Below are 25689 nucleotides of genomic sequence, written 5' to 3' on the forward strand. Positions count from 1 at the left end.
GAACAACCCATAATAGCTCACTTCCTGTTGGGCGAAGCTTATGACTATGAGTGCGGAAGTTGTTTGGCCCGATGAGATCTATAAGTGTACCGAGTTTCATACATGTACGTGCAAGTGTGTTTAATATATAGACCATAGACCGTAAAAATTTTTAATTAAATTAAATTCACTTTATTGTGAAAAATAAGTTTAAAAAATGTATTATATATATATATATATATATATATATATATATATATATATATATATATATATATATATATATATATAATACATTTATATTATTTATATAAGTGTTATTATATATATATAACACTGGTCTTCTGAACTTACAATATTTTGAGCTGCAAAAAATGCATTTGCACATAATTGAAAGTGACCTATTATATCCTAATACTTTTAATTGTTTTCTATCACATGAGCTTTAAAGAAGGTCATGTGCTGTGTTTGCAAAGATCACGTATGACACCTCTTTAAACTAATAATTTATTGATAGAATTCAAATGGATTAAAAAAATAATTTCACATGATCTTATAAAAGTGGCTGTTTATAATAAACTTCTATAAATGATATGCACGCATATTACTCTTACCTGACACTGATATTAAAATCATTGTTGCGGTCTCTGTGTTTTGGCTTAATTTATTTTTAAGAGAAGTGTAAGGATAATACAACTTCAGCATTTGGACGGTATTCTGCACTCATTTTGAAATTGACATTTGACATCATCTAACATAAAATTAATGAATAAAATGTAATTGATCTCATAGATGTGAGTGTTGTGGTTCCTGGTCATAGCAGCACCAGTTGCTGCAGTTAATCAGGTGAATTCAAATGACTTTGACATAGTCCCATTATTTATTTTTTCCCATATTAAATGCCTATTGCCTGCTGTGCACAGTTAAGCTGATGCCACCGGGGTGGCGGTGCCACCGGCTTGGGCCCGCCATCGCTGCTCGCAGCTTTAATATTCATATTTAATATCATTATTTAAAAAAATGTAGACTATAAGCTAAAAAAGTGTATAGCATTTAATGAATCAAATATATGATGATCAGTGTCAAGTGTTGGGATATGGCATATTATTCTTATTATTTTTTAAACCAGAACAACACAATCAGACATATTCATTCAAATAAAATAAGATAAAAAAGTACATAAAGTAAAATAAATTAAAACAGTGCCAGAGTAAGAAAAAAAATAATAACAAACAAAAGGACAAGGGTGCTACTTTGTACATTATACCTTTCTTTATACAATATCATATATTTCTCGATCATAACTGAGGTAATCATAACTGCTTAAAATGTTATAAGCTCTAATTACATTTTTTTTCTTTTTTTCTTGTGCACTTACACAAAACAGATAAATAAAGCAAGAAATCATTTTTAAAGCAAGAAAAGTTAGGTTTGGAGTCAGACCTTTTCATTTTACAAATGTGTACTTTTACTATGAATATTAATAATTTTTTAAAGTATGCCTTATCTTTCTTAAAAGTGACTTCTTTTAGGCTACTTTGTGATTAATATAGAATTAATCCTGTTCACCATGCTTTACGCCAATACACATCTCCAAACACAGAAAAAGCGAGCTAAAGAATGAACAATATTATTAAAGTCCATGTAAAGGCAATACTATAAGGTAGTTATTTGAGACTACCTCATCTTGTAACATCAATTGATATACATTAGGAAGTTAATTTCTATTCGTGACGTCATTCTCAGCTCTCAGCCTATAGATGGAGCTGTTACAGTTGTAGCAGGCGGACATTGCGTCATAACAACCGCATTTGACTCTACTTGGATCGAAGCGCGGTCTATTGGAATTTACTTGAAATATAATATTTCTCTCCCTTGCGTGCGAGGTAATATACTTAAGAACTCATTTGGCACGTTTAATGTCTGTTTTAAGTGAACATGACCGCGACTGAGAGTTTTGTTCTATTACAGAGCAAACTCAGTAATGTGCAAGCTAGTGGAGCTAGCTGGCTAACATCTTAGCGGCATTATTAGATAAATATATTTATACAAATTTAAAAGTTGTATTTAAGTATAGTCTGACAGTGGTTAGTTGACAGTAAGCAGCGTGAAATACGTTGTTTTTCGTTGATTCGTTGACGTCCACTAGCACTTTAGGTGGTGCTAGAAGTAAGTTATCTCACTAGTTATGCTGAATGTTTTGACATTTTCATTGTATTTTAATAACGTTACTTTACATTTATTTCAGGTTTGGTGTTGATCTGTGGTCTGAGTTTCCATGGCTGCACCTGCCCTGCAACAGCTCAGCTATCTTCTGGTTAGTACTATATATATATATATATATATATATATATATATATATATATATATATATATATATATAAATAACCTTTGTGTCTTGATGTCTTCAGGTCAATCTAAAGGCAGACTGGACCATTAAACCTCTTCATCAAAGATGTCATGAATTGAGCAAAATTATAGAAGACTACCCTGCAAAGGTAAAAAAAAAAAAAAAAAAAATTATACATGTGACAATGTTGAAATACCCCCTTTATATGTACATTTATTATTAATGTTATTATCCAGATCATTTGCATGTCTATAAAATCTTTTTATACCAAACACAGGCAGTTTTTTTTCTTTCTTGATTAATCTAAAAAATCCATTAAGGCTTCTGAGCAGTTGCCCATGTATTAGAGATTAAACGGCATGTCATCTGCGTAGCACATGACACTGGACCAGCTGCTGTCTGCTGGCGCCGCTTTAAGCCCCGTTCACACCGCCAGCAATTTTGTCACAGCATGTTGCCAGAGATTCATGTCGCTAGTCAGCGTTCCCACTACAGGTTGTATAAACGTCATTAAATAGTACCGTTTTTATTACTAGTGTTTTGCAGAACACAGCAAGTTATTAGAATACATACTGTACTGTTCTGTAATAGATGGACCATATTGCATGCAGTTTAGTCAACTTTATATCCCCACAATCCCAGACATGTTTTTCTATGCATCATTTTCTTTCTTCTACTGTCTATGATCATTTTGCTTGACGCATCACGTGCATTCCGCTGACTTCACTCCTATTGGTCGTCGCTCGCGAAAATCGCTTCTCATTTGCATGATGTTGAAATTTCTGAACTTTTGTTGCGTGTCCCGCGCCGCTTGACACGCCCACATTCTGTCGCCAACGGTCACTGTCGCCGGAAGTCGCCATTGCTCCATTTAAATTAATGGGATCTTGAGGCTGCATGTCGCTGGCAGTGTGAACGGGGCTTAAAGGTGCAGATCCACTTGTCCGTGCAACACTTCTGTCGCACCGCGCTCCACTTTATTCCTATGGGTGACGTCAAGTGACTTTAGCGCGCCTGCATAGAATTCTGGGAAGGCAGCACTGCGTAGAAACCGATTTGAATGCACAAATGAGGGAAAGGATCACAACATCATGCTTCAGTCGTGTCGCAAAAGTGGATCTCCACGGTTACCCTCAGGCCGGTTTCACATTGCATGTGTTAGCAGGGCACAAGCAGCGTGTGTTTTTTTCAGCGCCCAAGTTAACAGATTAGAGCATTCACCGCACACTGAGGCGGCGCAGCAGCACGTCACAGGAGCAGAGCAGAAGCAGCAGTGCCGAAATCGTTTTGGCGTGGAGTCTAGTGCTGCTTACGCTGAATTAAAGAATTGACCTGGTTAACATGAAAAAATAACGATTTTAACCATAAAATCATTAAGTGAAGTGTTCCGTGAGTTTATTATCACGACATGACATCCTGCGCTGTGAAAAAATAAATGAAATGCGTGAAAACACATCACTGCCAAATGTTTTTGTCTAAACTTCAACGGGCTGTTTAAATGATTAAACCCAGAGGCATGTCTTAACTTTAAGGTTACTTTTATCATGTAAAAGTAATGAAAATAATGAAAAGTAATAAAACTATCTATAATACAGCATGTCATATGCATGTGTTTTTGGGAAGAAGGGGAAAGCGATCGCATTTGCAGCATATATGCTTCCCATCATAAATCAAAGCACGAGAATGACCGTGTCGGAGGAGAACACCAGAAAATGTGACAGAATGGACAATATTCCTCTGTATTTGCAATACACGAGCCGTGGTTCATCTGCGCGAGACGAACGCTGCTAGTGTGAATGCACAATCCGCGGCTCCAGCTCTCCATACGCACTGCACCTGCCCTGAGAAGCACTGCTTGCGCATACAGTGTGAAACCGGCATCACCCTGACTCAACTCTGTGCTGGCTGTCTGTCTGTATGATTGAATGTTTATTTAGAGCTGAACTCTGTTTGTGGGCTGCACATGCCTGTATTGTCGCTTTGTTTGTTGGCTTTTCTAAGGCTCATGTTTATTTGGATTATTAAAGGTAGGCATGCATGCACACTGCTCTTTGTATCAAGAAAGTCATGTCTTCATTGTGTTTATATAACAAATGTTTCATTAGGAGCTGCATGCAATCTTTCCCTGGTTGGTGGAGAGTGTATTCGGTAGTCTGGATGGAGTTCTTACTGGCTGGAATCTTAGGTTTCTGCAGGCTCGATCAACAGAGTACAATATCGCCATGGACTTTCTGGACCCAAGGTTTTTTTTATTTTTATTATTATTATTATTTTAGTTTTTTTTTTCTTTATTTTATATTCTTTTTTTTATTGTACCATAGTTATTATGGTACAAATCTGATATCTTAGAAATCTAATGTATATACAGTGAGAAACATAAGTATTTGATCACCCTGCTATTTTGCAAGTTCTCCAACTTGGAAATCATGGAGGGGTCTGAAATTGTCATTGTAGGTGCATGTCTACTGTGAGAGACATAATCTTTTTTTTTAAATCCAGAAATCACAATGTAGGATTTTTTAACTATTTATGTGTACGATACAGCTGCAAATAAGTATTTGAACAGCTGAGGAAATCAATGTTAATATTTGGTACAGTAGCCTTTGTTTGCAATTACAGAGGTCAAACGTTTCCTGTAGTTTTTGACCAGGTTTACACACACTACAGGAGGGATTTTGGCCCACTCCTCCACACAGATCTTCTCTAGATCAGTCAGGTTTCTGGCCTGTCGCTGAGAAACACTGAGTTTGAGCTCCCTCCAAAGATTCTCTATTGGGTTTAGGTCTAGAGACTGGCTAGACCACACCAGAACCTTGATATGCTTCTTATAGAGTCGCTCCTTGGTTATCCTCGCTGTGTGCTTCGGATCATTGTCCTGTTGGAAGACCCAGCCTCGACCCATCTTCAATACTCTAACTGAGGGAAGGAGGTTGTTCCCCAAAATCTCGCAAAACATGCCCCCGGTCATCCTCTCCTTAATACAGTGCAGTCACCCTGTCCCATGCAGTGTCTTAATGCAGTTAACGACCTCAAACAGGTGCATCTGAGTTAGGATAATAAATGGAGTGGAGGTGGACATTTTAAAGGCAGGCTAACAGGTCTTTGAGGGTCAGAAGTCTAGCTGATAGACAGGTGTTTAAATGATTATTTGCAGCTGTATCATACCAATAAATAGTTTTAAAAAATAATTTATTGTGATTTCTGGATTTTTAATTTAGATTATGTCTCTCACAGTGGACATGCACCTACGATGACAATTTCAGACCCCCTCCATGATTTCCAAGTGGGAGAACTTGCAAAATAGCAGGGTGTTCAAATACTTATTTTCCTCACTAATATATATATATACTTGTCATGTTTGGTTCGATTAAAACGAACCCTGGTGCGATTGCTCGGTTAGTGCGGTTCATTTGAACATATGTGAACGCTGCCATCCGAACCCTGGTGCGCACAAAACAAGCGGACCGAGACCGCTAAAAAGATGGGTCTTGGTCCGCTTCCAAACAAACTCTGGTGCGGTTCGATTGATATATGAACGCAACACGGACCAAAGACATGTAAACGGAACAAAAACCAGACGTATAATGTCACAAGATGCGACGCATAATGCAGCTGATTTGATGACGCGGAAAGATCGGTGTATCCAAAATGAGTAACTTTAATGTTAGAGGGCAAACGTGGAGCAACGAGGAAGTGCCTCATCAATATTTGGTCAGACGAGCATGTTTCGAAAATGCTAGAAAAAACACACAAAAAGCATACTGGCTCTTCTCATCAAAGTTCCCGTGTTGCCCATTATTAGCAGGTACAGACGACAGAACGGCCGTCTCTTTTCTGCACAATGGAGGAAATACTGATGCTGTTTTGGATGTTTTGAGCATTTCATGAGCTCTTCATGAGTTCTCAGCGGGTAAAAATAGTGCCACATGTACACGCATAAAATGATCGCGTTTAATCCAGCACACAGCATTGTTTTGGATGTTTTGAGCATTTCATGAGCTCTTCATGAGTTCTCTGGTAAAAAATAATGCCATATGTACACGCATAAAATGCCCGCGTGTAATCCGCACACAGCATTGTTTTGAATGTTCGGTAAGCAGCTCCTACGTCATGTAAACCTTCCAATCAGGTTGTTACCATCTCCCTATGCCTTTGGTTCGGTAACTTTAGGTTCGCTGTTAAAAATGCCTGTGTGAACACTAAGCGGACCAGGACTATTATGTTTTGTTTTTGTTTTTTGGTCCGGACCAAACTAACCGAACTACAAGTGTGAACGCACCCTTAATATCAAAAATAAAGTGCAAACAACATCTCTTCAGGTTGAATGAGCAGTGGCTGAACCTGCTACTACTACAAACAGTGAGCGACTTATTTAGAACATATCCGTCTTTACTAAAGCGAAAGTGAACACTTTGGAATGGTGGCTTGATAATTTCTACACATATTAGTGTTGTCACGATACCAAAATTATGACTTCGATACGATATCAGACTAAAATATCGATATATCGATACTAAATCGATACCACAGTAAAAAAATAAATAAATAAATAAATAAATAAGATAAGATGCTTAATATGACAACAGAACTTATTATTCATTGTTATTTTTTACAAAAAATTCATGTGGCCAGCATGTTCCTTAGGGTTGGGCATCATTTTGATTTGAACAATTATTGATCAATTGATCAATTACTATTAAAATGATCTCACAAATTTTTGCTATCTCAATGTATTTTTTACAATGGTGTAAATGTGTTGCAATAGCTTACACGCGGCACAAGAAAGCTTGATTTCGAATGGTAAATTGAATTTAAAAAGACGAGTAAACAGTAATAAAATAAGAACAAATAAACAGATTACAAATAAATGCAATAGAATAGAAGATAAAAATTAAAAAGACTGCTTTATTTTTTCAGGTAGGTCTAGCATTCAGATAAGAAACTGAATTAAAAAAATGCATAGTAATTACATTTAAAACAACATTGGATAATGTTCTTTGTAAAAAATTCAATAGCGTACAGATGAAACTATTAAAGTTACACAAGTTGATCAGTCAAGAGCAGTTGATCGTTTGTCTTTTTGTAGTTTGAATAGCAAATGACTGCGGTCCCTTTAAGACTTAACAGACGCATGGATCCTAAACACTGTTCCTGTTACTCGTTCTTCCTGAACTGTTTGCGACTGTGTTTACGTAATACTCTTCCAGATGTGCACTGATAATTCTTTGAGTGTATTTGACCAATAATATGCTGGAAAAGGAAGCAAATGTTTGCACTTGTATCGTGTCAGAGGCGGCTTTATTAGGGTAGGCTATGTGCGTGTGCGCTTCAGATGTGGAGCACGAAATCTGCGGGCATTAGTAGGCTAGAATTAATTTATGTGCAATCCCGCGCGAAATTCAGACCGATCACACACTAACACTAACACACTGTCATGAGGAAAAAGTTCAGCAGAACGCGCGTTCGCCCGCTTCGCCGTGCTCAGAGGTTAACCGGGCTGAGTGAGAATATGCCGGTGTGTGTCAGCTCGCTGACGGTCGGAGAGGAGAGCGCAGCTAATATCGATACTGTAAAAACTGAGAATCGTATCGTTTCAGATATTCCAGTATCGATATATATCGAAATATCGATATTTTTGACAACACTAACACATATACACATATAAAACTACGCAATAAAATAATTGTCGGTTAATTAATTAATGTGTTAATGTGTTAACTTGCCCAGCCCATATATATATATATATATATATATATATATATATATATATATATATATATATATATATATATATATATATATATATATATATATATATATATATATATATATATATATTATAAATAAGTTAGGGATGCAACAATACAGGGAGTGCAGAATTATTAGGCAAATGAGTATTTTGACCACATCATCCTCGTTATGCATGTTGTCTTACTCCAAGCTGTATAGGCTGGAAAGCCTACTACCAATTAAGCAGATTAGGTGATGTGCATCTCTGTAATGAGAAGGGGTGTGGTCTAATGACATCAACACCCTATATCAGGTGTGCATAATTATTAGGCAACTTCCTTTCCTTTGGCAAAATGGGTCAAAAGAAGGACTTGACAGGCTCAGAAAAGTCAAAAATAGTGAGATATATTGCAGAGGGATGTAGCAGTCTTAAAATAGCCAAGCTTCTGAAGCGTGATCATCGAACAATCAAGCGTTTCATTCAAAATAGTCAACAGGGTCGCAAGAAGCGTGTGGAAAAACAGGCGCAAAATAACTGCCCCTGAACTGAGAAAAGTCAAGCGTGGAGCTGCCAAGATGCCACTTGACACCAGTTTGGCCATATTTCAGAGCTGCAACATCACTGGAATGCCCAAAAGCACAAGGTGTGCAATACTCACAGACATGGCCAAGGTAAGAAAGGCAGAAAGTCGACCACCACTGAACAAGACACACAAGCTGAAACGTCAAGACTGGGCCAAGAAATATCTCAAGACTGATTTTTCTAAGGTTTTATGAACTGATGAAATGAGAGTGAGTCTTGATGGGCCAGATGGATGGGCCCGTGGCTGGATTGGTAAAGGGCAGAGAGCTCCAGTCCGACTCAGACGCCAGCAAGGTGGAGGTGGAGTACTGGTTTGGGCTGGTATCATCAAAGATGAGCTTGTGGGGCCTTTTCGGGTTGAGAATGGAGTCAAGCTCAACTCCCAGTCCTACTGCCAGTTTCTGGAAGACACCTTCTTCAAGCAGTGGTACAGGAAGAAGTCTGCATCCTTCAAGAAAAACATGATTTTCATGCAGGACAATGCTCCATCACACGCGTCCAAGTACTACACAGCGTGGCTGGCAAGAAAGGGTATAAAAGAAGAAAATCTAATGATATATGGCCTCCTTGTTCACCTGATCTGAACCGCATTGAGAACCTGTGGTCAATCATCAAATGTGCGATTTACAAGGAGGGAAAACAGTACACCTCTCTGAACAGTGTCTGGGAGGCTGTGGTTGCTGCTGCACGCAATGTTGATGGTGAACAGATCAAAACACTGACAGAATCCATGGATGGCAGGCTTTTGAGTGTCCTTACAAAGAAAGGTGGCTATATTGGTCACTGATTTGTTTTTGTTTGGTTTTTGAATGTCAGAAATGTATATTTGTGAATGTTGAGATGTTATATTGGTTTCACTGGTAAAAATAAATAATTGAAATAGGTATACATTTGTTTTTTGTTAAGTTGCCTAATAATTATGCACAGTAATAGTCACCTGCACACACAGATATCCCCCTAAAATAGCTAAAACTAAAAAGTAAAACTTCCAAAAATATTCAGATTTGATATTAATGAGTTTTTTGTGTTCATTGAGAACATGGTTGTTGTTCAATAATAAAATTAATCCTCAAAAATACAACTTGCCTAATAATTCTGCACTCCCTGTACAGTTAGTCCACGGTTCAATACATATCTCAGTTTTTAACCATGGTTTTTCGGTTCGGTTTTTTTGCTATTCTATTCTTAGGTGACAGGAACAGAAAAAGGTTAGGGAGAAAATGTTTTTATTGCAATACTCTTTCTTGATTTTACTTAAAAGACTTCAAAACCCTTACTTAAACTTAAAACTTTACTTTAAAAAAAACCCTGGTACACATTCCCAGTGTATTGTATAATATAAAAAATATATATCTATGAGGGTGGACGAAAACATTTTTTTTTTCTTCCTCCCTAAATGCATACATAAGTAGCTCAACATTAATGATAAAACAATTATTAGAAATGTTACTTGTGCAACAAATCAGTATATTACAATTACTTTTTGTTATACAATATTACCGTTTTATTGTAATTAAATGTCTGCAAAACTAAAACAATTTTAACATTAAAACTATCTTAATGACCACAATCTTTTGAACAGTAGTGTACATATAGTAAAATGAGCTCTGTTCTAATCAAATTTTTAATATTTATTCAGCAGTGGTCCTATGATGAAATTGGTGTACAAACTACAAGCTGAGGAATACAAGTATGAGTTTCCAGTCAGTTATCTGCCGGTAAGTGTGCTCTGCAATCAAATGTGGTTTGTGTTTTAAGAAATTATGTCCATTAATTATGTTTATGTACAGAGGTTTTCATTTAGGATTGGGTGCATCATCCCCTGATTAATTTCAAAGTATAAAATTTTCACATCTCTTTTTTTTTTTTTTTTTTTTTTTTTTTTTTTTTTAAACAATGTCTGCATTTATTTGTGTTGTTTGCACAGGGCCCTGTAAAGTCGTCCATCCAGGCAGGGGTTCTGCCAGATTGCCCTCTGTTTCACAATAAAATTCAATTCCCCATGTCAGGCCTTCTATTGCTCAGTACGTCTTTGCTCTTTTCACCCTCACTTTTGTTTTACAATAAAATGTATTATATAACTTTGTCTAACTGTTACATGGCTGTTTCATCACTATCTTTTTCTCACATAAGTGTCTGTTGTTAATCTTTCACAGATCCTTTTGAATATTATATGTTCAACTTTGCCTCCAGTCTCATTGCACCTAAGGTAAAAGCTGCAGTTGTTTTTTAAGAATAAATATTAGCATTACAGTATTTTATTGGCAGTATGTTGAAATTTTGTTTAATAATCTTTACAGAACTACCCTCCAGGGCAGCATGGGAGTTGCTCAGACAGCGCGTACTTTGTGCTTGTCGACACCTACCTCAAGTACTTCCTTCCTACAGAGGGCAATGTGCCTCCATCACCTTTCTCAGACACCAGGGGCACTGCAGCCTCTCCTGCGCCGAGGTATCCTGATGTCATTTAAAAGATTTCTCTGCAAATAAACTCCAATTTTATAAGCTTCAGGGTTTCCCACACATAGACTAATTTGTGGCGGGCTGCCACAGAATCAACACCGACCGCCACATATTGCTTCGTCATTCATTTTTTACGCTATTTAAAAGACGCACACACATTCGTTGAGCTACATTTTCTTAGCTCTCCCTCCGCCTCTTGCACCACTCACTCACAAACAAACAACAAATAGCGTTTTGGCGCACTTAGTGTGGCATAACAGTTAAAAACAGAGCCTTTTAAATAACAGAGCTGCAACATGCATTCATCTCCTGTCACCGCGTGCGATCACGGCACTCTCGATAGTTCTAAAAGGACCAGCGCTGTGTCAATCAATACATTTGAACAGACAACAGCTTCACTATACAGGTATTTGCAGCAATTTATGGTAAACAGTACAGCATAGTGTGCATTATTACATCAACTGCATTTGCAGTGTCATTTTAAAATGTAGAGTGATGGGGATGATGCAACATTGTAATGTTATGCTCTTCTTGTATTTTGTATTTAGCCCTTAGATATTCCATCATAGTCAAATGTGACCATACACCTTAACAATTTTTTATTAAATAAACTATATTTTAGTTAACTAATATTTATTGAATATTTTGAGCAGATCTTTTGGTACTAAATGCTATTTGTGCAATAATTATGGTCCATTAATGACCACTTAATTCTTTTTTAAAAATTTTATTTACAATTAGTGTAGCAATTAAGGTTAAAATGGAGAATTCCAACGCAAAGAGGCAAATTAGTCATTTTGTGGCCGAAAAAAATTTCATTTGTAATGCCATTACCTATGATTGCCACGAATTGATTGTTTGGCTCTTTAATAAATAATAATCAAGTTGCTTAAAGTATTGCAGATCATAACTGCTTACTTATTTGGTTTTACATTTGAACACATGTTAGACATGGTCAAATACTAGATTTCTTTAAATGTGAAATTTTAAAACGTTAATTACCCCCCAAAACATTGAACACCCCCCCACCCCCACAGCCACCACCACACATTGCTTTCGAATCTGTGGGAAACACTGAGCTTTATATGCTTCCTCTCCCAGGTCTCCCACCGTGCCTTATGTTGGATACGGTGGTTACAGCACCAGTCTTTTGAAGCGTCATATTACCCATCAACCCTCAGTCAACGCTGACCCTTCCGCTCAAGAGATCTGGAGGTCAGAGACGCTTCTGCAGGTTGGAAAACAAGTTCTTAACCCATTTAATTCCACTGGTGACAATTGTGACCGCAAATTTTCTTCGCATATTTTAGTGTGGTATTAAAAATCAACTTCTATTATGAAGCAAATCTTCATTTATAATACACATTTAAGATGTCTACATGAGTTCTGGGCAGGTCTAACATTGTTGGGTAATTTGGTCATGTGACCTCACACATTTATTTCTTGTAACTGCTATCTTAATAGCCTGGTATTATCAGTCTCTCGTACATGTAATTTGCCACTCTCCATTGACAAGTGTTTACTTCCGCGAATGCGGGTATTCTGTTGAACTTTAATACTGAGCCACTCTGGATCTTCCATAACCAATCGCTAACGTTTGGTTTTGACGTATGTCATGCGGCCTTTGCCTGTTTCTCACAAATCCGTCCAAATAAATGTGCAGGCCACCTCAGTGATAAAACCATAGAATAAAACCTAAAATGTGCATCGTGCATTCAGATTGTAATTGTGTTATTCATGGTGGACGGGAGAGTTTTGTGATCAGAATCATCACATCATGGCCACCAACAAACCCAGGCAAAGCTTGTTCTTGCTCCAGCTTTAACTTCTGGATATTCGGCAGCGGTGCCACAATAGAATGAATGGTTTCGTTCGCATCTTTCTCCACCACCATTACTGGCAGGGTGTCTACGGGGTCTTAAAAAGTATTAAAAGTTGATAAATCCATTTTGGGAAAATTAAGACCCTTAAAAGGTATTAAAAAGTCTTAATCACGATTTTATTTCTTAATCAAAATTTCATTACATTTTCTTCAAGCTTTGTCAAAAGAGTTTGACTCCAAAAGGTATTCATGAATATATTTATTTTCTATTTATTTTCATCCCCATAAGTATTAAAAAACAACGGGGTGCTCAGTCTGAGATCGGCTCAGAGCGCGCGCGCCAGGGATGGATATTTGCACCCGCCACCAGCCAAATGCGGGTGATTTTTGACTTGTGGCGGGTAAACTCGCTTCACCTACCGAGCATACTGTTTCACCTCTTTGTAAACTTTGTTCAATGCATGCGAGTGCTGCCGTATGTTCCCAAATAACCAGTCGTTTTTCTCCGTCATCACCCGCGTGAAGATGCGAATGAAGACTTGCGCGCTCTGTGTGAAGATCTAACTCATCATCCAAATTATTGAGTTCTCTTTCAAGTCTTGCGCTTAAATGGACAAACTCACACAAAAAGTATGTCAACACATGTCCATCTTGATGAGTATCCTAGCAGACATAGTCTGTATATGCCTTAAGTGAACTGTATAGTATACACAGTCGAGAAAGACGAGCATATTCCTGCATCAGGTCTTAAAGGGGCAGTGGCCTTTACTGCTGTCTGTTTAATGTCAAACAAAAGATAAAGACATCACTCACTGCTCTTGCTTTAATAGCTTTTGTAAGTTTAATAAGGGTTAATCTTTCATTTAAACAGTTAAATATGCTGTTATTTTACATTTGATGACTTTATTTAATTTCTGTACCTTTCTGCAGGCCAGTAGGCCTGTACATTATCATTTAATGTACACAAGTGAGGTCAAGTTAAACATTTTAGTTTGAAATTTATTTTATTCTGGGCATTGTTGCAATGTGCTAAATAAATAATTGTAATTGATTTATTATTTGAAACTTTAATATTAATTTATGCAATTGCGATGCCTTGATTTTTAGTAATAGTTACAGTCATAGCATTAGCCATAAATGCAATGGTAATTAGACTTTTCATAATTTTCAGTGTTTTGGTTTTCGGCCTTGGTTTGCTCTTTTTTTTTTTTTTTGGCCAAGAATTTTGATTTTGGTGCATCCCATTCCCTACTGACAAGGGTATGTCATCAACATGCTTCAGAAGATGCCAAAATGAATAGTTTCATTGTTGGGACTAAAAACCATAAAACTGGAAGCCTTAAAAGACCACAAATCATCCAAATGCCACATCCAGGTTAAAAAAAAAAAAAAAAAAGAGCGCACAGAGCCCTACTTATTTAATGAAATGTATATCAGTTCATGTTTTGTGTGTGTATAAGAGAGAAAGAGAAAATGTCAGTATTTCATTGAGACCTGAGATTAAATAAACTGCTTAAGTATTGTAGAGCTTGTAGTATTAATTTTCACATGCAGTTACACATTGTTAGTTAAAAACAAAAAAGTGGCTGGTAAAGACATTGGCCCTCATTTATCAAAAGTGCGTACACCAAATTTCCAGCGTACACCTTGCGTACACCCAAACCCACGGTGACTTTGAGATTTATCAATATGGACGTTGGCGTACGGCACGCTCAAATCCTACGCCAGCTCAGGAGGTGGTGTACGCACGTTTGAGTTAGTAAGAATAATAATCATAATAAGAAGAAGAAGAATCTTACAAATTGTCATGTAATTATTAATGTGAATGAATCTTACTCCACATCACATCATCATCACTATTGTACACCCCAATACATGTGCCGCGATACGAAATTAAATGCTAATTGTTTCAAAACGTGCTGTAAAATAATGCATTGTGATGGTAATTTATCATCCAAACAGCTATTTAAACTGCTGGAGTGCGCTTCTCAACCCCCACACTAACAGTAGCTACTCGTAATTTGGGTCCATATTTTGTTTTTGTGAGCACCTTTAATTCCACTCTTTAAACTCCCAAATAAAACAATTTCGGGTTTTTTTCCACTTCCCTGGTGATGGTCTCGATGGGCGCATCTCAATCATCTCAATAGGTCAGTAGTCAGAGCACTGATCAGGGAGTCAGCCCGTTGACTTATGTCCTAATCAGTGCCCTGACTAAGTGGACTAAAGAGATGATTGAGCGCGCCCGATCTCCACGTCGGAGAAGTTTCGTTTCTTTGCCGTCTTCTGTTTGTCCATGGCGTAAAATGAGGGCGTGCGGGAGGCAGAGACTTGAATATATAGGGGCGTGTTATTCTAATGACGATCGTTTTCAGCCGCGGGATTTATCAAGGGCAAGTATTGCGTACACCTGAATTGCAGAGGTGCGCACAGTTTCATAAATCAGGCGGTGAGAGGAGTGTAAGCATAATCTTACGCCAACATATACACCCGTTTCTACGCAAGATTGATAAATGAGGGCCAATGAGTGGTAGATTTTGAAAAAAGTTATTTTCCATCCTGGCTCGTGCCATCTACGGGTGACGTCACGTATTTTAAGAAATGCGCAGTTAGGTAATGTGTTGCCTTCCATACGTCGTGAAACAGATATGCAATATAAACAATACAAAATTGGCCTACGATAGAGATTTTAATTCTACATTCTACTACAACTTTTAAAGGTTTGAAAGGTTTTTAAAGGTTTGTTGCTGATTAGAACTTGAAGTGCGGTGAGGTCTTAAAATATTTTGAGACGGTCTTTAAAAAGTCTTAAAAAGGTATTAAAATTAACTTCAGGATTCCTGCATATACCCTGTTACTAAACTAAGTTACAACTCAAACTAGTGCACGACATCAACGTCATCGTTCACAGCCACTCCCTCTGTTCGCTGATTGGACCGGTAAAAATTTGTTCGGAGAACCTAAGATTACACAGCAGTCCCTGACATAGTACTGAAGGAAAATGAAAATTGAGCAGAAGTGGGTGGGCAGAGCCATGGTTCCAATCTTAACACAATGACAACGGGAAACCGTGAATAGCTCATCATTTTTTTGCACACAACATCATGAAAGGTTATACATACATATTGAAATTATATTATTATTCTGTTGTCAGGCAACAGATAAATGAAGACGGTCACAATTGTGACCTGTAGTATAACAGAAATTGTCCCCTCTGTCATTCTGTGTTGTTCACATATGAACTCTCTCACAGACTGAACTGAAAACTATCTATCTAGCCGTACTTCTGTCTGTCTATACCTTTGTCTAGCCATACTTCTGTCTTTTTGTCTGTCTGTCTATCTATCTATACTTGTCTGTCTGTATGTCTTCTGTCTGTCTATCTATACTTTTGTCTGTCTGTTTTCTGTCTATTTATACTTATTTCTGTCTGTCTGTCTGTCTGTCTATGCATACTTGTCTGTCTATCTATACTTATGTCTCTCTGTCTATCTAGATCTATGAGATATACCTTATAAACTTCCCAATTAGTAAATTCTAATCATATCTCAATCTTATATGTTGGATATGTTACTGTTATTTTAAGTTTTAAATGTGTAAATAGGTCTAATTGAAGAATCTGTATGAATTCTGACTATGCTGTTTCCCAACGGTCACTATTGTGAGCGAGTGTAAAACCTAAACCTTTTTCACTAACTTAACCGCCATAAAATCAAAGAAGGCATAAAGTTATGTTAGGGAGGTCTAAGGAGTGAATTGCATGTACTCAAATTGCAAGAATTTTTTGATTAAACGGGTAATTCTCAAGCATGAGTTTTCGTCACATTTTGTCATGAACTTTATGGTTGTTTGTTTCTATAGGTGTTTGTGGAAATGTGGCTCCATCACTATTCTCTGGAAATGTACCAGAAGCTGCAGTCTCCTCAGGTGAAGGTAAGAACAAGATACAGGCCCTTAAACCGACACACTCCTTTCTTCCGCTGCGCACGGCTGGCTGGCTGAACACCACCACCCTCCAACCCTTCACCCCTGCACTGCATAGGGACTGCTGCACGGCACCCACCCTGATTTATGCACTTCCTCTCCCTCTGTGAACGACACACGTGCGCTCTGTTTACAGATATATGCTATTTGTGTACGCAATTTTAAGGCGGAGGTGGGTTTCCTGTTCCTCATCGCAGTCATTCCGACTGATCTGAATGTAATTTATATCTGTGCTGCATATAGTTGACCTCAATGTATGGCTAACACAGATATGAGCTAAAAACCATATAACACCCTTTTGTGGTTTTGTCTTAGAAAACTGGTACTTTAAGGCTAAATGTGTCATTGCTAGGGCTGTTACACAATTTTATAATTCGTATTTTAAGCTGTTTTTGATTAAATCAACATTATATAACTTTAAAAAAATATATTTATAATTATTATTATTTAGTAAATAAAATATTTTATTCAAGTCAGGTTGTCATTGCAGCTTATTCTATTCTTTAAAACCATTTATTTTTGCTCTTGTGCAAAACATGAGTATAAAGGGTATATATTAGATGAGATTGCAGTATATTATGTAATGTACACTTCCTCCTTTCTAAAAGTAATTCATGAAAAATCAGTGTTTTCCTTGTTTTTGTTTTGTCTCTTTAATTGATGATCATATGGGAGTTTTCTAACTTTTATCGGCTTCATTTCTGAACAAGCAGATGATTTTAAGTGTTAGCTGAACAATTATGTCTTTTGTAGTTTGCTGTGGGTGCTTCATCCTCTCGATCCAGCATGAATGTGTTTTAAGCATATATTTGACGTGATTTTGGTTGTCTTGTAAAGCTCTCTGGAAGTTTACTGAGGCCCCCTAGTGGTTTCGTGCCCCTAAAGTAGTACATGAATTTCCCTTGTTTTCTTTTTTTTTTTCTTTAATGACTTAAAATCTACCCAGTCATATGACTGCTGGAAATGGATGGGGTCATGGGGATAAAAGAGAAATACAGCTCTTTAATTCATATTTACTCTGTTCTCTGTTGTTTGATAATTTGGGCAGATTGGCATGTGATTTGAAGTAGTAGAGTTATTGTTTCATGTTTGAGTCTGCATGGTGCAGCCCGCTGGCTACTTGATATGTCTTCCGTCTTTGTTCTTTGGCTGTGGGATGAATGTAATCTTTTGTTGTCTCTGGCTTCCGAGTCTATTTCCCTGTCCGTGCGTTATTTACAGTCAGTATATCAGTGCAAGTCTCCCTCCAGTCAGCCCAGAGCATATTAAGTTTATCATCTTTTTTTTTTTCTAACATCTTTTGTGCTGGAAATTATTAACCGGAAGTCACCAGTTTACTGACAATGAATGGAATAGTTCACCCAAAAATACAAATTCAGTCATTATTTAATCATCCTCATGTGTTCCAAACCTGTATGCTGTTATTTTTTTTCTATGTAACACAAAAGTTAGATTTTTTTTCATGTAATAACAATTTTCATATACTACTGTTCAAAAACAGATTGAGAGAAGAAGGTTTCTTATTCTAACCAAGGCTGCATTATAGGATCAAAAGTAAAGTAAAAAAAAAAAGTAAATAATTGTTTTCTATTTTAATATATTTTATTTTAATGGCATCACAGAATTTTCAGCAGTTATTCATTACAGTTTTCAGTTTCACATGATTTTTCAGAAATTATTTGAATATGCTGATTTAAATATTTAAACAGTAGTTTATGTGTGTAAATACATTGCATAAACAAATCTGTGATCTAAAAAATATTCAAGGGAAAATAAAGGAAAAATTACAGTATATGGACTTGGGATGAAATTAATAAATTGACAGAATTTCCATTTAATTAGAGGTGAACTGTTAAAATACCAGTGATAAAAAAATAATAATCTGCAGATATATAATTCTGTTTGCACAGCCTGAATTTATTTAGCAAAAATGAACACTTTGTTTGAATTGGTGTAAATTGGTGACTTTTTATTGGTATATTTCATGGTGAAAACTTTGAAGATGCAGTGTCTCCTTTTCTGCTCTCATAAGCTCCTTTCGGTTTTATTTGGAATTATAGCGATTACACAAAACTGCAAAGCCAAAGGCAATATAACACTTCATCACACAGACGCTTCTCTTGAGAATCAAGGCCTCCATTACAAATAATGTTCCATGGTTGCCTTGACTACAGTACAGTTGCAGGCTTCCTGAGGCAAAAAAATTCTACAATTTAGTTTATACCATGGTTTATACTCTAGTTAGCATAATTCCTTGTTTTGCCTTTTTGAAAACGTCTGTCACAAAAAAAGCATATTCTCTGTAATTTTCTTATGAGTATATCCTCTGGCCATATTTCATCATACAAAATACACATAGTTATAGACTCAAAGTCGCCATTTTAAATGTTACTAAGCCTTACACTAGAGATTTGCCCTGGTGCGAAAAGGACAACTGCATCATCTTCATGTTCATTGCATTTGTGTCTTTTGTGGTCAATATCGATTTGTCTCTTTCTTTCCTTTTGTACACCCCCATTTCGGTCCTGACTATGTCCAACTATTTTTCTTGGATTGCACTCTGTCCTTTTTCCTTTTTATTCTCATGTTCACTGCCCTGCTCCTCTCCCCTTTTTCTTCCTTTCCTCCCCCCACTGTGTTCCTCTCTTTCCTCCCTCCCCTCCACCCGTTTGTGATGAGTCCTTCAGCTGGCGTTGTTGCAGTACCGCCTCAGTATGTCCAGCATGCTGTGCCAACCCCCCGCCCCACCTGGCTCTGGGACCCTCCACACATACCAAGTACTTTTACCTTTTCATTCAGTTCCACGGGCTTCCTGGAGGTAACCTAAGATTAGATAGGAGTTAGACTAGGGGTTGGTTTTAACACCTAAGGTTTAGGTTGGGAGATTTGGTCTGATTATAATGTGTGATTGAATTAATGTGACTAACTTGTCTTGTGATCTCTAAAAAATCAGAAGATATTGTGACTTTGAGAGCTTGTAAATGTGAGAAACTTTGTGTTGGTAAAAGCATGTCTATTTATGTGGTGATTTTAACACATTTTTATTTGGTGTAATGTTCTCTTATTTGGCGTGGTTGTTCAACTGTGCGAACACTACACAGAATATCCAGACCAAATAGCCCAAGCATCCAAGTACTTTCGTTCAGCTGTATGTATGAAGCCTCCGGTACGATGTTTTCAAGAAAGTATTTGACTCTGGATGAAATGATGCGTGTTTACACCTGCTATTGACATTTGTCTCAGATGATCTGACCGCAAGTGGACAAATGAGACTGATCACATTTACACCCGGTAGTAATGTTTCGATCGCGTTTACTGTGACCACTTGTGACTGATTTAAGGAAGGTCTCAATTTGCCGCGATTATTATCGCATTTATCTTGAGAGTGAATTTTTATTTATTTTTTTATTTAAATAAAAATAATAAATATAAATATTTAACGTTATATTTAGAGCACAAAGTTCTTATTTTAACCCTTATAATGTGTAAAAAATGTGCAGATAATTTTTGGATTTCTGGATAAATTTTGATCTGTTTGTTCTGGAATGTGTATGACAGTCATATCTTTTTCAGTCATCAATATTTCCCCAAAAATATTTTGTATCTGATTATTAACTTCTCATTAATGACAGAATGTGGAAAATTTCGGAATTTTGCACATTAACATGTTATTACTACACTTTTTATTACAAAACTGAGAAATGTTTTGACATTTCTAATTATACATTAACTATAGCAAAACCAGGAAAAATAAACATTTTTATTAATATTTATGAGAACGTTGTTATATGAAATTAGTTAGAACAAATGGATGAATTTAATTGAGTTCCTTAAATGAACTTCAGATGTGTGTCCTTCATATAACGTCACTACATGTAAATGTCATTCAAACCAGTTAAACCAGGTATAAATAATGGGGGCTTATAGATGTTTTTAATTATTTTAAAAGTCTGACTTGTGTTTGGATGATGTCTTAGGAGCCCTTTACGCCTACGGAGGAGCACGTCCTTGTTGTCCGTCTCCTAGTCAAGCATCTGCACGCTTTCTCCAGCAGCCTGAAACCGGAGTCGATCTCCTCCTCACCCTCTGCCCACTCCCACAGCAGTCCTCTGGAGGAGCTCAAGCGGTGGGTTTTTACAGCATGCTAGCATCTGTCAACTTGTCCTGAGCATTTGGCTATAGAACTAAAACATCTGTAAATCTAAGGTGGCATGTCGTAAAGATTCACCCGATCAGGTGCCGGGGACTTGATTGAACTGTCTTCTGTTTTACTGCTCTGTCAATAAGCCTCCACTCTCTGTCTCCCACAGTGTAGTGGTGCAAAGGTTTGTCCAGCAAAAGCTGTATGTCTTTCTACAACACTGCTTTGGTCATTGGCCTTTGGACGCGTCATTCAGAGCGGTAAATGTCCTTGAGTGCTCACTGACATTTGGAGCATACTTTATACTTTGGCAATAAACCTTATGTGCTGTTCAAATCAAAGTTAGGGTTGTGATGCTAAAGAAATGCATTAAATGTAATGCAAGTTTGTTGTTTTAGGTACTAGAGACGTGGCTTAGTTACATTCAGCCCTGGAGATACACTGGAGAGAAAAACAACACGCAAGCAGATGGCCAGATAAGAACTGTTCCTGATAAATGGTATTTTATTTATTGGATGCTTGTTAAAGGATTACATACACTACCATCTTGTGTGTGTGTGTGTGTGTGTGTGTGTGTGTGTGTGTGTGTGTGTGTGTGTGTGTGTGTGTGTGTGTTTGTGGAATATGAGGACACAAATGTGTATAATGACATGAGTATTACAAGGAGAGGGTGAAATATGAGGACATTGGCCATGTCCTCACTTTTCAAAATGCTTATAAATCAAGCAGGATGAGTTTTTTTGAGAAAGTAAAAAAGCTGAATGTTTCCTGTGATTGGTAGGTTTTAGGGGCAGTGTAGGGGGATAGAAAATACGGTTTGTATGGTATAAAAACCATTGCGCCTATGGAATGTCCCCACATTTCACAAAAACAAACGTATGTGTCAGGGCTGTCTAACCCATTAATTCATTAGTTTAATTAGATTAATTTGTTGCAGTAAAAAATAATGCGTTAAAATTAATACATTTAACACACTTGCACCTAGACCTACTTCGGTCATCTTACATTTCACACAATTGAATAGTTGATTGATGAAGAATGTGATGCAGTGCAACAACTCGCTGTGTGATGATTTTTTACATGGGACACGTTTGTTGTCCATGTCAGAGCCCGATTGTTCCTGCCAGTGCTATACACAAATACACCGCAGGCTTGTATCCAGGGTTAATCATCAACGTTATCATCCCTTACATGTGTTTTATTGAACTAAATACATCCTTATCTGATAAAATGTATGCACAGGTTACTTTTTTTGGCACCCGAGTCAAGTGTTGCTTTCATATTCATCAAGGTGCGCAACCAAACTCGGTTGGCTTTCTTTCTGGCAGTCTCAAATTCGGGACCCGTGAGGTCCACGTGGCAGCTTTCACATTAGGCCTACCAAGTTTTTAATCTGAGCAATTTTTCATCTACGAGTAATTTTACTTCACTCCTGAATGACTCAGCCGATTGAACAAATCATAAATTAATGACTTACTCAATTAGATATTTACCACCACATACTGGCAGTTTAAGTTTCTTATTTAGAGTATAATTTCGTTAAAAAAATATTTTCATATTAATAAAAACAAACAAAGGTATAGTTCACCCAAAAATATTTATTTCTAAAGCTACTTTTTTAATGTCTAATGGATTATTATTATTTTTTGCATCTTTTGGGAGTTATTTCTCAGGCAAATTTGATGTGAAATTAATAAATCGCAACATTGTGTAATTAATTTGATTACATATTTTAATTACTTGACAGATACATTTTTAAGCAATTAATACTTTTATTTATCGAGTACATGTTAAATTGATCAAAAGTGATATTAAAGACAACTTTTTAGATGCTGTTCTTTTGAACTCAATTAATCCACAAAAAAAATCCTTAAATGCATCATGGTTTACACAAAAATATTAAGTATCATTGTTTTTAACTTTGATTTATAAAATAAATTTCTTGAACGCTTAATCAGCACATTAAATTGACTTCTGAAATTTTGCCAACAAAGAAATATTTAATTTGTAATAATATTCGATATATTTATCAAATAAATGCAGTTTTGCATTAGTCTTCTTTCAAAAACTTTATAATGGTAGTGCACATCACGGTTCACAGTGAGCATGTAACTTGACCATTTGTGACCTTCAGATCAGTGTTTACCAAAAAGATTTTTGGTCTGTCATTTACAGGGCGTCATTTGTCCAGGAGAATCTGCTCATGTACACAAAGCTTTTCCAGGGCTTCTTGAATCGAGCCATGCGCACAGACTTGGTCAATGCCAAAAACGCCCTGATGATCTTTAGGGTCGCCAAAGTCTTTGTTCAACCAAACCTGTCAGAGATGATCCAGAAAGGTATTTTAGAAATATTAATGAATGGATGAGAAGTGTTTCATATTCTTTTATATTTTAAACTTTTAGAACACCCAATGGATATTTATTATGACACGATATTGTTTGTATCTCCAGGTGAGCAGCTGTTCTTGGAGCCGGAGCATGCCATTCTCCAACGACAGAACCGTGTCTTCCTGACACCTTCACATGGTGGCAGCTTCCTTTCTTCCCGCCAGCCAATGGGGACGGACAGTGTCTTTAAGGTCAAAAGTCATGTTTATAGCCTGGAAGGGCAGGACTGCCAGTACAACCTGATGTTTGGTCCGGATCTACGGAAAACTGTAAGCTGGCAATTAATGCTAGATGTGCTAAAAAGAGTTGGTGTTCCTTGCAACATGTTGAATGTATGCAGTAAGCAGTCAAGTTTTCATGAACGGTTTTACCACAGAAAGGAATATTACAGACCTTGATTCCTTCTGTTAATTCCAGGTGTTAAAGCTCATCCAGATTATTGCCCAAGCCCGACAGACTGCTAAACGGATATCGGATCATTCTACAGAAATGGCTGCAAACAACTCTTTTCTCTCGTGGTTTGGCATGGGATCCTCGGATCACAACAACACCTTTAGTGGAGGAGAGATGGACGATTTGGGAGAGGGTGTAAAGAAAACTCATGAGTTCCTGGACAAAGCCCTAGACTATCTCTGTCAAATATTCAAAGTCAGTCTATACCTGCTTTTATTTTGGGTGCATGTCAAATGTTTAGGGTCTGTTTTGTTATGTGCTAGCAAAGGATATTTATAGAAGCAAAAATACAGTAAAAATAGTAATACTGTGAAATATTATTCTCAGTATTACTACTGTGGGAGGTTGGGTGGAATAGGATTCTTTGATGAACAACGTTCAAAATAATGCATTTATTTGAAATAGAAATCTTTTGTAACATTATAAATGTCTTTGCTGTCACTTTTAAATAATGCATTGTGTCCTTGCTGAATAGAAGTATTAATTTCTTTCGGGTGAAGAAAAATCTTACAGACCACAAGCTTTTGAACGGCGTGCATATATGTATTTACAGCATGTAGTTGATTACATAAAATGAGAGGTAAATGAGTTAATTTTGGTTCTTGCGTTTTACAGTTAAACGCTGGACAGCTGTCTCAGCTGATTGTCAATGTGGCATCTGTAGACAATGAAGGAGCCTCTAAACAACTGCCCGACTGCATCCCGAGTGAGAATGGCCTTGTGTTAACAGACCTGGGCAGGTTGCAGGTGAGTTTTAGAATGGTGATCATCTTCAGCATTTGTTTTGCGAATCATAATGATTTTCTACATGTATAATTTCCCTTTTTACAGATCATCAATGGTCTTCGCCGTTTTGAAATCGAATATCAAGGAGACCCAGAGCTTCAACCTATCAGGAGCTACGAAAATGCTTTTTTGGTTCGACTGATGTTCCAGATCTCGACCTTTATTAATGCAAGAGTAAGAATAATCGCTTTGGCCTGCAAAATTAAAACGTTATTATGGTCGTTCATTGCATTTCATTTTAGTCAAATGTGTCCAAATTGTTTGTGTTCTGTAGTTGGGAGACCACATGGAAGCGCTGTGTTCTCGACAGGACCTCCTGGGCAGACTCGGACGACACTACCTGAGCAGATCCTCGGTTGTGGCAGAGCAACGGCGGAAGAGTCCGGTGACGCGGCAGATGAGGGAACGTCCTCAGCGAGTCCGTCTCAGCCTGCGGGTTCTGGCCAGCTATCGCACCCTCCTCATCCTCCTCCTGCTCTACATGTTGTTTGCACTACTATCATTCGGTGTTCTCTCCAGCACTGGACTCATTCTCCTCGTCAGCTTTCTGTTTGAACTCTTCTTGAATTTCCTCAATGATAAACTAAAGACTCAGTAGAAGGAGATTCATTATGCCTTTTTTATTCTTTTAATGTCAATACAAAACTTCAAGCAAAGGTGCATGAAGGTTTTTTAAATACAGTATTTGCACTGAAAGTGTATTGGTATGCCTAATGACAAAGTGAACCAGGAATGTTATATTCAATGCACTTTTTTTCTTTCTTTTTTAAACACTATGAAATGTGGTTAATCCATCTTTTCATTAAGTTCATTTATAATGGTGTTTTTTTTTTCAGAACAATCAAACATTTGTGCTTTACTGGCTGCATTTCATTAAACATAATGAGTGTCTTATTTGTGTACTGGATTTTCATTGCTATAGAAACATGGATATGTGTCAGATCTCCATGTAATTTCACACCAAGAAGTAATGCAATGACTGTTAAATCTGTTATTTCCCAGCTGTTT

The 25689-nt window shown here is 37.1% G+C and overlaps 1 protein-coding gene across 4 annotated transcripts; it reads left to right on the top strand.

Moving 5' to 3' along the window:
- The first annotated feature begins 1747 nt into the window (after positions 1-1747).
- Positions 1748-25575, top strand: smpd4 (sphingomyelin phosphodiesterase 4). Of its 4 annotated transcripts, none has more exons than XM_067424328.1 (20): positions 1748-1865; positions 2228-2296; positions 2391-2477; positions 4435-4571; positions 10282-10360; positions 10570-10666; positions 10799-10851; positions 10943-11094; positions 12207-12339; positions 16789-16860; positions 19599-19688; positions 20889-21037; positions 21222-21312; positions 21451-21551; positions 23228-23391; positions 23506-23711; positions 23860-24090; positions 24511-24642; positions 24727-24855; positions 24956-25575. In XM_067424328.1, exons 2-20 carry the CDS (start codon positions 2258-2260, stop codon positions 25277-25279), a joined length of 2466 nt encoding a protein of 821 aa, XP_067280429.1. In that variant the 5' UTR covers positions 1748-1865; positions 2228-2257; the 3' UTR covers positions 25280-25575. The 4 variants fall into 4 exon arrangements, with proteins under 4 accessions (XP_067280429.1, XP_067280430.1, XP_067280431.1 ...); XM_067424329.1 differs by having other exon boundaries at positions 10285-10360; XM_067424330.1 differs by lacking the exon at positions 19599-19688.
- The last annotated feature ends 114 nt before the right edge of the window (positions 25576-25689 follow it).

The sequence above is a fragment of the Pseudorasbora parva genome, chromosome 18, assembly GCF_024679245.1.
Source record: "Pseudorasbora parva isolate DD20220531a chromosome 18, ASM2467924v1, whole genome shotgun sequence".
In the NCBI taxonomy this organism is placed as follows: Eukaryota; Metazoa; Chordata; class Actinopteri; order Cypriniformes; family Gobionidae; genus Pseudorasbora; species Pseudorasbora parva.

What these genes read in the sequence shown, in the direction of transcription:
- smpd4 (XM_067424328.1), top strand. Translation starts at nt 2,258, where the DNA reads ATGGCTGCACCTGCCCTGCAACAGCTCAGCTATCTTCTG. An exon ending in TGCAGTCTCCTCAGGTGAAG is followed by an intron (nt 16,861 to 19,598) that starts GTAAGAACAAGA and finishes TGAGTCCTTCAG; the next exon opens with CTGGCGTTGTTGCAGTACCG. An exon ending in AGAACTGTTCCTGATAAATG is followed by an intron (nt 21,552 to 23,227) that starts GTATTTTATTTA and finishes TGTCATTTACAG; the next exon opens with GGCGTCATTTGTCCAGGAGA.